The 12746-nt window shown below is 34.7% G+C and overlaps 2 protein-coding genes across 2 annotated transcripts; both read right to left on the bottom strand.

Moving 5' to 3' along the window:
• Positions 1–634: 634 nt before the first annotated feature.
• LOC130943963 (ethylene-responsive transcription factor RAP2-13) lies at positions 635–2559 on the bottom strand. The gene has a single exon (XM_057872072.1). The coding sequence runs from the start codon at positions 1993–1995 to the stop codon at positions 949–951; it is 1047 nt and encodes a 348-aa protein (XP_057728055.1). The 5' UTR covers positions 1996–2559; the 3' UTR covers positions 635–948.
• A 5841-nt stretch (positions 2560–8400) lies between these two features.
• Positions 8401–11531, bottom strand: LOC130945446 (heparanase-like protein 3). The gene is made up of 9 exons (XM_057874161.1): positions 11487–11531; positions 11356–11397; positions 10944–11100; positions 10472–10700; positions 10183–10374; positions 9952–10077; positions 9528–9641; positions 9380–9451; positions 8401–8457 (listed from the first exon to the last, which is right to left on the bottom strand). The coding sequence occupies exons 1-7, from the start codon at positions 11529–11531 to the stop codon at positions 9587–9589; spliced, it is 846 nt and encodes a 281-aa protein (XP_057730144.1). The 3' UTR covers positions 8401–8457; positions 9380–9451; positions 9528–9586.
• Between the last annotated feature and the right edge of the window lie 1215 nt (positions 11532–12746).

Genomic DNA, 12746 nt, shown 5'->3' with positions numbered 1-12746 from the left:
ATACCATTAAATAATCTTGATGAATGATTATGAATAAGCTTTGCTAAAAAAAAAAACTTAAAATGTTAGAAGTGTTAAAAATGTACTTTTTATTGTGAAAAATAAATATATCAGTCATCCTATTGAATAATCAGATTCAATTATATCCAATTATCTAGATTCAAATATATCCGATTATCTATTGATTTGAGAACCGATTTAATAATAATCGAGTTATCTGAATCGGTGAACTCCTATGTTTAATATTCTCAATAATGCCGATATTTAATTAATTGGGAATAATTTTGATGAAATGAATTTCCCTAAGCTGTTGAGGAAACTAGGTATGGGGACTCGGGAAAGGAGAAAGAAGTGTGTGTGAAACAGTGAGCTTTGGAGGAGTGAAGACTGAGGAAGGTTCATTGAACATGAAGTCACACACCACTTACCACGTGAGTCACTCAATCCAGAATGCATATGCCAGAATATTCGTTGAATAGTGAAAACAAATAAAATAAAATAAAAATAGTACACCTCGGACCACGCTGGCCATTCCGTGTTCACACTTTCATCATTTAGATGTATTTCTTTTCGTAAACTACGGAACAATAGTATATTTACTAGTATTATATTATCTCTTAAAAATGCTTAATAATAACAAGGAAGATGAGTAGTACAATAAGCTTGATACAAGGGAGAATGGAATTACAGAGAAAATAAACTTACATAATAATAAAGTAATAAAAGCCAGGTCAAGCAGCAAGAAAAAAACCAGCTGTGACCAAGGATAGAGATTTCTACAGCATATGAACAGAATAATGAGATCTATGGAAGGGCCTAAAAATAAAATAAAATAGAGCATAACCTAAGGGGAGTAGCCCTGCAAGTGTCAAAAATTCCATTGCAGCGGCACCCTCTACAACTAGAATACTATTTATGCATGCATCAACAACGGCCTTATTAGCAAATTCACAGAGAATCCCAATCAATCTCATACGAAGGGAACTTCTGAAGATTAAAATTATCCCCAACGTCATCAACATCACCAAACGTCAGATCTGACAGCGGCGAAGAATCCTCCGACGAACCACCATCGCTCTCGGGCGGCGACGCTGCGAGTTCTTCCACTTTGCAACAAGCCTTCACGTCCTCCGCCGCCGGCTTAGAAACCGCAGCTTTGGAACCAGCAGCGCCTGCTTTGGACCGCTTCGTCTTCTCCGTCTTTCCCTGCTTCTGCATCTCCGCGAGGCCTTCGCATATGGCCTGAAGCTTTGCGTCGACAGAGGAGTGAAGCGGCTTGTACTCGCCGAAGTCACCGCCGACGGAGGAGCCGTTGTGACGGAGGTTAGGGAAGTTGAGTCTGGCAAAGTCGCCGCGGAGCTTGTAAGCGGCTTTGTCGTAAGCCAAAGCAGCCTCTTCTGCGGTGTCGAAGGTTCCGAGCCAGAGCCTTGTACGGTTCTTGGGGAGTCTGATCTCAGCCACCCACTTTCCCCAGTGCCTCTGCCTCACCCCTCTGTAAAGCTTCGTGGGCTTTGAAGCTGTTGACCCCACGTGCTTCATCGGGATGGGCTTCGGCCCAAGGAAGCTAACACAGGAGTTGAGGTGCTGTGTTTGCCATGGTTGGGCCTGGATCTGTATTTGGGCCTGGATCTGATTGATCTGTGACGGGGTTAGGTGGTTCAGTCCAAGAAGAGAAGTTGTTGAAGTAGTTGAAGTTGGTTGTGTCCCGAATCCCAACAAGTTTTGGGTCATGGGTAAACCGTTGGACAAGAAACAGGGTTGTTGGGGAGGGAGACAAGGAGAAGGAGAAGAAGATTGGAAGTAGAAAGAAGAAGGGTAAGAGGTAGAAGGAGATGAAGTTGAAGAAGGAGGAGAAGGAGAAGTTGAAGGTGAAGGTGAGGGTGTTGTGGAAGAACTCTTAATAAAAGGTTCAAGAACTTCCATTAACTCACTACCTCTAAAGGGATCTGAGTACTGAAGCTGTGTGTTGCTGTAGAAATCCATCATTGCTGCCATAATTTTTTTTCTTTTACTTACTTAAACCTGCGTCTCTGTATAAAAACTGAACAACAGGTGGTGATAATAACAACAACAACAACAGAAATAATAACAGACAAAAACAAAAGAAGAAAGAAATGTTTTCTACAAAGATGATTAAAAAAAAGGATGGAAGAGATTTTAAATAGACAACCTCTTCAAATCCGGGAAATTAAAAATAAAATTAGCTTTGAGGGATCAAAAACAACCCTCTTTGCTGATTTCAGAGAAACAAAAATAAGAAAAATAACAAAGCCTGGATCTCGATTCTGAAAACACCTGGCTTTCGAGAAATTAAATCCTTTCTAAGTTTGCTTCTTGGTTTCAGTTAAAAGACAAACCCAAAAATCATTAACTTGAAAGACAGATGATTAACAGAAAGGGATTCAGAGAAGCGGGGTGTAACAGAGGGGGGAAAAGAAGAAGAAGATGATGAACACAACCAGAACCACAAAGAAAATCTCTCTAACGCTCACTAGAAAATGAAGACAAAATATTTTAGGTGAGTGTGTATCTCTCAACGCTCTTGCTTTTGTCCTTCTGGCTCTCACTCCGTTATATAGCAATACTACGAGCTTCAATACCACTGTTAAATTGTTAATTACTAAATAATTTACTATATAATTACATGATTATTCCCTTAATTATCGCTCCTTTACCATGGGTTAGATTCGTCAACATTGTTCCCCTGACGTCAGAGATGCTCGAACTGATTAAGGTAAACGCCAATGAGATATTGCCACGTGCCCCACGTGATGTTGGCCGAAGACACGTGTCCGTTACGAACGGGCAGCTGTCGGTGTCTTTAACGTTGTCATTTTCTTAAGCTTGTTTTTGTCTTTAAGCTTGTTGACCATATCGATGCGCGTTTACACCAACTACTTATGCTTCTAATTTTTTATAATTAAAAAAATATATATCTAACGACAGACGTTAGTATACTAATAGACGCAGCAAACCGGGTGTTCAAAATTCGGCATGATCCAAAATTCAATCCGGACCCAGGACCTAAGAAATATTTTACTGAGTTCGAATTGATTATTTTTATCTAATGATAGTTTGGGCTGAACCACCCGGCTCAATTTTAAAGTTCTTTTTTACAATAAAAAATATTTTTTAAAATTAAATTAGTAATGTTATATTAATTCTTATATTTTAGTTAATATTTTGGGTAAAGTATTAAATTGTTCCTTATATTTAGATGTAATTATGTTTTGATTTTTAAAGTTTAAAGTGTTCTATTTGAATCAAAAAAAGTTTCATTTAATTTTGATGTAGTCCCACTATGAGGTCAAAATTAAATAATTAACGGAATGTCCTATATGACAGCAGAACAAGAATAAGGTCAATAATCTCGATAACAAGTACAAGCTCTAGAGGCACAAAATCAACCATAAATGCATCAATACATTTATTTATCATTTTTCTTCTAATTTAAATGAAATGTTTTCTATATAACTAAGAAAAATGATAAATAAATGTATTGATGCAATCACGGTTGATTTTGTGCCTCTGAAGCTTGTACTTGCTTTTCATATTATCGACCTTGTTCTTGTACTGCTGTCATGTAGGACATTCCATTAATTATTTAACTTTAACCTCATTGTGTGACTACATTAAAGCTAAATAAAACTTTTTTGCATTCAAATAGGACACTTTAAACCTCAAGGACCAAAACAGGATTACATATAAACGTAGGAGACCAATTTAATACTTTACCATAAAATTTTTCATATTATAAGATATTATTTCTATTTTAAAATAATTTATTTTGATATAAATATAACATAATATTGGTTAAATTTAATTTTTAAAAATAAAATTTTATTATTTTAGTATATGAAATTTCCTAATATGTATCTACAAATTTTACATAAAATTGATCTGATTTATTTCGGATCACTTTTGTATCGGGTCAAAATAGATCCAGTAACTTTCTAAGGCCAGATTCAAGTCTAATTAAATCCGACCTCACTTAAAATCATCCTAGCAATAAATATAGTTGCGGTGCTAATCCTTTTCCAGTTATGAAAAAGTAAATTCCTGTTCAAATATTTGGAATATATTTTTCAAGTGTGGTAGAAATTCGAAAAAAATCTAGTTTAGAGAGTCGTTTCTAGACATATTATCTTTTGAAAAGATCATTAGATTTCAGTAGTTCATAATTTACTTGATTTTATTCAGAGCGATATAACTGGAAAGATATGCATGCTTGATGAGAGAATTTGTGATTATATTGCCAAGAATAGTTGAGATTTACAGCACATTGCTGATGTTCTCGGAGAGGACTAGCAACCCATTTTCACTAATATAAAAGCCTCGAAATCATTGCGAGAAGATGTAATTAAGTGGCTCCCAAATTTAAAAAACTTGTTTACCAATTAATCAGGTTGTAGTCTCTACCTCAACTTCTCGAAATATGATAAAGACGAGTTTTATTTTAAGGTTTGGAGATTTTAAGCAATCTAGAAAATTTAGAGTAGTTTTTGTTTGTTAGTTGCAAAAGAGGCGCTATTGACAAAAGAGCTATGTTTTAAAAAACATATGATTTCAAATAATTTATGTAATATTTGTAGATCTGTATATAAGTTTTTGTTCTGCATTTTTAGTGACTGCATAGTTGCACTTAGGACGTGAAAGAGCATAAGTGGAAAGCTGAATTCAGATTATTTTTTTATCTTATTCCTGATTTTTTTTATTATTGGTAAATTTATCTTCTCAGACCCATATAAAATAGGTCATGTGGTCCTTCTTTTCGTTAGTACTATAAATTTTTTATAGTTTCGTCAGAATAAATTTATTTTTGAAAGAGATAGAGCTTTTAATGAAAATAAGATACATGAACTAGCACTGCATTTTGTCAAAGGCTATTAGCTAATCCAAACGAAGATGTCTCGATTAAAGAAGAGAGTGTGTAACTTCATAAAAAAATTGGTGCGGTAGCTTCTTCCAAACCACCTTTCATCAAACTAAATTAAGATGGATATGTATGGAAGTGAAGACGGCTTGTGAAAGAATTCTTAGAGATTATGAAAAAAATTTCTAATAGTAACTTACAATGTTAACTTTGACATTTTTTAGGACTGAATCTGACATTAAATATGAGTTTTATTCACGTAAAGATGAAAATTGACCCAAAAATGATTGTATCTATTCGTTTTCAAAATTTAATTAACTTTCATTCTATGGATTTTTTTTTTATCTTAGTTATCCAAAAATTTTGTAAAAAATTAGTGAATTAGAACATTTACCATAAATTTAGAAAAACAAATTCTTGTGTGGACAAAATTTGCCTTACACATACTTGATTTATGATATGATTATCATATATTTTCGTCTTTATTTTTATGTATTTTTCTTAGCTTCTTTATTGATTCAGTTAGAATAATATTTTTAGAATAGTGGCTGTTTAGTTTGTTTTCTTTTTAATGTTTTTATCCTATTATTTAACTCTGCCTATGTTACACTTGCGGTACATAACTGGTCCCAAACCCGGATAAAGGAGTAAGGTTGTGTTAGGTCTTCGATAACCAATATAAAAATATAGTCGAATTCCCATGACATGAATCAAAGACATTATTGCGCTAAAGCTAGGTCGTTGCCTGGAAGCAACGCGCTGTATGGCTCGAGTACGGTGTCAAATGAGCAAGAACCACTGCATTAGTGCCCAGATGTAGTGTTAAATGAGTAAGGGTTCCCGCATTTTCGTGAACGAACGAGGGTAAATAAGTTAGTTCACAAAGTAAAAGGTAAAGGTCGGAGTAATAGAAGGTTGAGATTTGGGATATGGAACATAGGCACTCTAACATGAAAGTCCATGGAGGTGGTGGACACCATGACAAGGAGGAAGATTAACATTATGTGCCTACAAAAAATAAAATGGGTTGGTGCGAAGGCTAGGGAGTTTGATACTTCTGGTTTCAAACTTTTGTATACAGAAAAGGTGAAGAAGAGGAATGGGGTTGGTATTATTACGGATAAGCAGTGGAAGAAGGACGTAGTGGATGTAAAGATGGTGGGAGATCATATCATCTCTATCAAACTTGTGGTGGAGGGAGGTGCTTTTCATGTGATTAACGCCTATGCACCGTAAGTGGGTTCGGACGAACAACACAAGTTAAAGTTTTTGGAGGATCTAGAGAGTTTGGTCTAAGATATACTTTCGTCAGATAAGATTTTCTTAGGGGGAGATTTAAATGGTCATATTGGAGGAGAAGTGAGTGGGTATGGAAGTATTCATGGAGGCCATGGTTTCAGGGTGATAAATGTCGAGGGTAAAACTATTTTGGACTTTTCCTCAACCTTTGACATTCTCATTGCAAATAAATGTTTTAAAAAGAGAGACGAACATCTTATAACCTATAAGAGTGGCATGACAAGCTCTCAAATTGACTTCTTCTTGTTGAGGAGAGTTAACCAAAAATTTTGCATTAATTGTAAAATTATCTCGGGAGAGAGTTTGATGACACAACATAGGATGCTCGTCATGAATTTTCACGTTGAGCAAAAGTTGAAGAAAAGACATCATACGAAGAACCCAAGGACGAGGTGGTGGCGGATGAAAGGTGAAGAACAAAGAAGCTTCCTAAGATGGGTAGGAGAAGAGACAAAGTGGGATGGGAATGGAAGCGCGAAAGAGATGTGGAGGGAGACGGCAGAAGTTATTAGAAGAACAGCAAAAGAAAGCTTTGGTGAATCTAAAGGAATAGGACCAAGAGACAAGGAGTCCTGGTGGTGGAATGCGAGTGTACAGAAAAAAGATAAAGATAAAAAGGGAGTGCTTTAAAGAGTGGTCTTTATGCCGCGATGTAGATAATTGGGAGAAATATAAGGCGGCTAAGAAAGAGACAAAAGTGGCTATAAGTGAAGTAAGAACAAGAGCATATGAAGGTCTCTACTAGTCTTTGGGCATGAAAGAAGGAGAAAAATGTATATATAGAATCGCTAAGAGCCGTGAAAGAAGAACGAGAGATTTGGATCAAGTTAAGTGCATAAAGGATAAAGTTGGAGAGGTGCTGGCTCAAGAGGAGAAGATTAATGAAAGGTGGAAGAGCTACTTCTACGAGTTATTTAATGAAGGATAGAAGACTCTTCCGAGCCTTGGTCGATTATGCACAAGGGAAGAAGATAAAAACTTTGATTACTATCGAATGATTTGAGAATTCGAGGTAAAAGATGCTCTAAAGCAGATGAAAAATGGTAGGGCAGTAGGACCTGATAATATCCCGATTGAGGTTTGGAAGGACCTTGGAGGAAAAGACATCAACTGGTTAACCAAACTTTTTAATGAGATTTTAAGGTCAAAGAAGATGCCTAATGAGTGGAGAAAAAGCACATTGGTACCTATCTACAAGAATAAGGGAGATATACAAAGTTGCGGAACTTATAGAGGGATCAAGCTCATGAGCCATACCATGAAGTTATAGGAAAGGGTGATAGAACGGAGGTTGAGAAAAGAAACACAAGTAACAGAGAACCAATTTGAATTTATGCCAGACAGATCCACTACCGAAGTGATATACCTGTTAAGAAGGATGATGGAGAGGTATCATAGTAATAAAAGGGATCTACATATGATGTTTATTGATTTGGAAAAAGTGTACGCACTACAAGAAAAACACCCATTCAGGTACACTTGAAAAGTGTAGCCAAAAGTGGAAAAAAATGATGCCTTAGGCTACGGCTACGCTTTTTGGGCTACGGCTACGCTTTTTGGGGTGATTCCTATTTGGCCGTTGCCTATTCTCAAAGGCTACGCTTTTCTGCACCAAAGGCTACGCTTTTGGCGTTTGGAAATAGGCTACGCTTTTCAAGTGATGCTGTGCAGGACCAAAGGCTACGCTTTTCAGCTTCCATTCTTACTAGAATAGGCTACGCTTTTCAACACTATTGCATCACCTGTCAAGCGTAGCCACATCATATTCGATGGCTACTTTTTATAAGTGTAGCCTTAGGTCCCTCGTTTTTTTTTCATACTATAGCTACTGTATATAAATGTAGTCTTAGGTCCGTTATTATTATTTTTTTATTATATATATATATATATATATAATAATTCTGCATTTTTAATTAAATGAGTTAAATATTATAAAATAAAAATAAATACATAATTATACTAAATAATTTTTATAAATAATAAAAATTATCTGTTACCAAAATATATTTATAATAATGATCCAAAAGTACTAGAATAATGTTAATTTTAAATATTCATACATCTCATTAAAATAAACATAGCCATATCAAAATAACTATGATATCACTTAGAATTTACTACTAATACTCTATAAAAAACTAAAATATTATATCCTACATAAGTATCTTCTAATAAAAGTCATTATTCAACTATACATGTATCCATTCCCAACACTACTCTATCTTAGCCAATAAATCACAATAATAATCAACTTAATCTTCATTATCATCATCCTCAATATTATCCTGCATAATTATAGAGAAAAGTAATTAGAAAAATATTTATAATGACATTCGCGATTATAAAAATTAAAAAACCAGACTGAAAACTATCAATGACTGATATCATTAATCCTTTCTATACCGTGTACAAGTTTCACCAATGCATAGTAGTGTTTCACAAATCCAAAATTAGAATTCAAAGATCAAAAAAGTATAAGCTATAAACCATAAGATAAAGAGCTATTATTTAAAAAATCATCACCCTAGCAGCTAGACAAAAATCCCCTGCCTCCCACCACAATGCCAAAATCAGAACTGTTGCCACAAAGTTTTCCTATTCTCTTCACATTTGAAAAGTTGAACTCTCCTACACAAGCCAATCTTGAATTATTACTCCTCCAACTACTACTACTACATGCAACAGCAACATATAGAACATGATTAGGACTAGCACCTAAAAACTAAAATTTTAATATATTAGTATCATGTTATACATACTATATCTGCTATTGTAAAATTTTTTTAAATTAAAACTAATAACTTTAATTTGAAAATACTAGCTAATACCATAAGTCTATAACCATAGCTAGTATTATTTGCTTTTTATCGGCAGATGAATAAAAAAATAGGAAAAAATTCATATATACCAAGTTATCCCATGTTTCTTCTAGTTCATGGTGAAAAGAAAAGAGCCAAAAATAGCAATATAACTTTCACCCATAGCAAACAGAAGTGCACAAAATCAGAAATACAACAACCAGAATTGCACAAACAATTTTCAGTCACAAACAAACGGAAGTGACACACATATCGTTGCAAGAAGTCAGAGGAGGAGATATGTGCTCAGTTTTACAAGGGAACAAAGTGAAACAGAACCAATAAACCAACCAAACTAGCAATTAGCAGTTGAATAATTTTCTTTTTCCAACCAAGCATAAATCATCACCTTAGTCGCAGCTTCCAGGCTTACAAGGTCTAAGTGGAAGTCAAGCAGTCCAGGTGACCTATCAGCTAGAACCTAGAGCCAAAATAGCAAAATGGAAAGAAGGTAAGTGATCAAATGATATATTCCTTTAGTGCAATTGTTATTATACCTTGCAAAGATAGTGCATCAGTGTCATCTTATTGTTAGAAGCACGAGTGTCAGTAAGCTTTAAAAGACTATCCTACTTGAATCCAATTGCGGATCTTGCGGATCTGGCAAGCAACTAATGAAGTAAACATCTATATATGTTAGAACACAACTTGGATATATCAGCTCACAAAGAAGGAATGTATAATTTGTACTCATTTTTATTTTATATATCGAAACAAAACACATCTTTTCACCATTGGATAGAATGTGTGATCTGCATATGATAAGTCTACACCCTCAACCAATGGTAGAAAGGTATGTGCAAGTTTGTAAAATGAGCACACAATATATTTTTCTGTAATAATGACACTTGAAAGCTAAAATGAGATAGTCCACAATAACATGCTGCACATCCTTCAACTATGAAATTTAATATTTGGTACCTATAATAATCTGGATTTGGCATAAAAGTAGAAGTGTTTAGTAAATCATAGTTTTCTCCAACCACACTCTGTCTGCAGTATGTTCTGGTGTCATAAACTGTTGACATTCCAAGCTGATCCAAATACATGTGTTATGATGTATTAACATTAGAGTAAATGCTTGTAGAATCTCCAATGACAAAAAAAATTAAAAAATAATAAAAAAATTCAAGGTGAGTTAGTTAAACTAACCAGAAGCTGTAGACAAATGCATCAGACACAAGATGGTGGCCATTGTTGTAAGTCCCTCCTGCCTCACCAACCCATGCTTTTGCTTTGGTTGCTGATTTTTGAAGTATGTTTTTGAGGCCACTGAATGTGCTAGCCACTCCATCAAGATATGATGGATCAAGAATTCTTTCAATTAGGTGCTCATCAACTCCTGTATGTAAAATAAAGTAGTAGCTTTTGTTATAACCAAAATTCATAAACATTTGTCAAATATTATAACAGTAGTATTCCTTTTTGGTGGATGATACATGCTCCAAGGTTATATATGTGGTGAGATACCACATCAACAGATTTACCAGATTTGTTTATAAATTCCTGGAACCAGTTTGCATCATAGAAGCCACCGGGAGCAATGATCAGTGGCTTATGCCTGATCCCTCTATATACATCATGAAATATGTTTCTTAATGCAGCAATATCAGAAGCATATTGATCTGCAGAAACATTTGCTCCAACTCCACTCCCGCACAATTCATTGCCTGCACAAGCAAGAAGGAATTCATTTAAACTATTAATTCTATCAAGAGAGACATGTTATTTTTGTTTTGCAAAAAGAACTTGAAAGACTTGCAATGTTTGTGTTAGAAACTAAATGTGAAATCCTGCTATGTGGCAAAGATAATGAGTCTTAAAACCACCATTTTTTAATTTTAGTCTTATTGAACCAATTACACTGATGCCTGCTACTTTGGCATATATGTAATCAGGGAGCATACACTTACCAAATTCCCAACCAGCAATGCTGTAATTCTTTCTTACAGTATAACAGATAAAAGATTCGGCATTGGAAGAGTTCCATGGTCCAACTGCAGAACCAGATTGTAATGTTCTTCCAGCAAGAGCATTCAATCCAAAGATAACCTTAGCCCTGAAATATACCTATCATTAATGTTAAACTTTCTTTTTTTTCCCCCTTAAAATAAGTTTTCTCTCTTCTCTACTTCATTTCTCCACCATTTCTCCCAACTCCCTATCAGATTTTAAAGTAAGTAAAGGGTCTAAGAAATCAAATGCTGGTAGACGGATCCTAGTTATGGAGCCTACAAACAGTATCCTATATAACTCTGAGTACTTAGATTTACACTAAATTAGCTATCATAAATAATGATATGGCTATAACAAATTAGTACACACCTGTTCGTATTTTCCCAAATTCTCTTTGTCACCAGTGTATCCCTTCATAAACAAGGGGAATCAAAATTAGAAAAGCAAACAAACCAAAGTAAAAGATATGTTTTCGTAACAGCAGACGCCAAATGAGAAACCTTAGCTGACAAAACAAGAAGGGAAGAGGCTGACAAAACCTTCATCTATTGTAAACATAAAACCATTAGAAAAATTGAACGATTCATCATTGAAACTCTAATGTAATTTAAAAAGGGGAGAGGCTGCATAGCACCAACTTAATAACTTACAGCAAATAAGGTAAGAATGTAAGCCCCGGCAGCTACTCCCATGCACATTACTGCACTAAGACTGCAGACAAAAAGAATGTTGGGGTGAGATTGCCTTCTCAAAACGAACAACTGCCAATATTCAAAGCCTAATGAAAATTGGTGTAAACTAATTTTCTTTATGTCATTAAATGGAAATCAATTACAGATTAAGCTTGAACTTACTCACCCAAAAAAGTTGAGAACCTCGGCTATTTGATCTGCTAGGTCGTCAACAGAAAGAATTGGATAATCTGGAACAATCTCAGGAGCTCCCAACTACAACAACTCTTGAACAAAGTACAAGATGATAAGAAAGCAAGAACTTAAAATATTATCAATGAAGGAATTTATAACAGTGAGGAGATATATACATCTAGTAACACTGCAAAACAATCAAACACAGCTTAACATGATGAGCACAAAACAATCAAACACAGCTTAACATGATGGAAGCAGGAAATGAATGCTTAATTTACAGAAAGTTGAAGAAACTGGGATCAAAGAACTTCAAAATCAAGAGGAGTAGCATATTAAACCTTTTTTCTCAACCTTCTGCCTGCCATTCATGGCACTTTCCTGAAACAAAGATCACGAAAATAATTGGGAAACATCAAAACCAAAAACAAATTAAAAATAGAACATGATGCTTCTTAATTAAAAAACAAATAATCGCAGAACCTCCCTTAATCAGAACAAAATCAACACAACAACAACAAGGATCAGTAACAAATTCAACTCAACTCAATTATCCAGCAACAAATTCTACTTCCAGCAACAACCACATTTATGATATGTTCAGCATCAAATTCAACTTACAGCTGATAACAAATTCTACTTCTAGAATTCTAGCAACAAATTCAGCTATGATAACTATGATAACTTTCAGGCAGCAACAAAAACCTAAACTATGATAACTTTCAGGAAGCAACAAAAAAACTTCAATTCTCCAAATATGATTTACAGCAGATTAACATTAGCTAAATCATAATTTCAGCAACAAACTCAACTTTGAGCAATGAATTCAAGATGTACTAATAATTTACAGCAATAAAATTGAAAGAGGAATAACAGGGCTGAAGATAAAACTCA

Source organism: Arachis stenosperma, chromosome 8, assembly GCF_014773155.1.
Source record: "Arachis stenosperma cultivar V10309 chromosome 8, arast.V10309.gnm1.PFL2, whole genome shotgun sequence".
Classification (NCBI taxonomy): domain Eukaryota; kingdom Viridiplantae; phylum Streptophyta; class Magnoliopsida; order Fabales; family Fabaceae; genus Arachis; species Arachis stenosperma.
This window is presented reverse-complemented; position numbering and strand designations above follow the sequence as displayed.

What these genes read in the sequence shown, in the direction of transcription:
- LOC130943963 (XM_057872072.1), bottom strand. Translation starts at nt 1,995, where the DNA reads ATGGCAGCAATGATGGATTTCTACAGCAACACACAGCTTCAGTACTCA.
- LOC130945446 (XM_057874161.1), bottom strand. Translation starts at nt 11,531, where the DNA reads ATGAAGGTTTTGTCAGCCTCTTCCCTTCTTGTTTTGTCAGCTAAG. An exon ending in TTCTTGTTTTGTCAGCTAAG is followed by an intron (nt 11,398 to 11,486) that starts GTTTCTCATTTG and finishes TTGTTTATGAAG; the next exon opens with GGATACACTGGTGACAAAGA. An exon ending in ATTTGGGAAAATACGAACAG is followed by an intron (nt 11,101 to 11,355) that starts GTGTGTACTAAT and finishes CATTAATGATAG; the next exon opens with GTATATTTCAGGGCTAAGGT.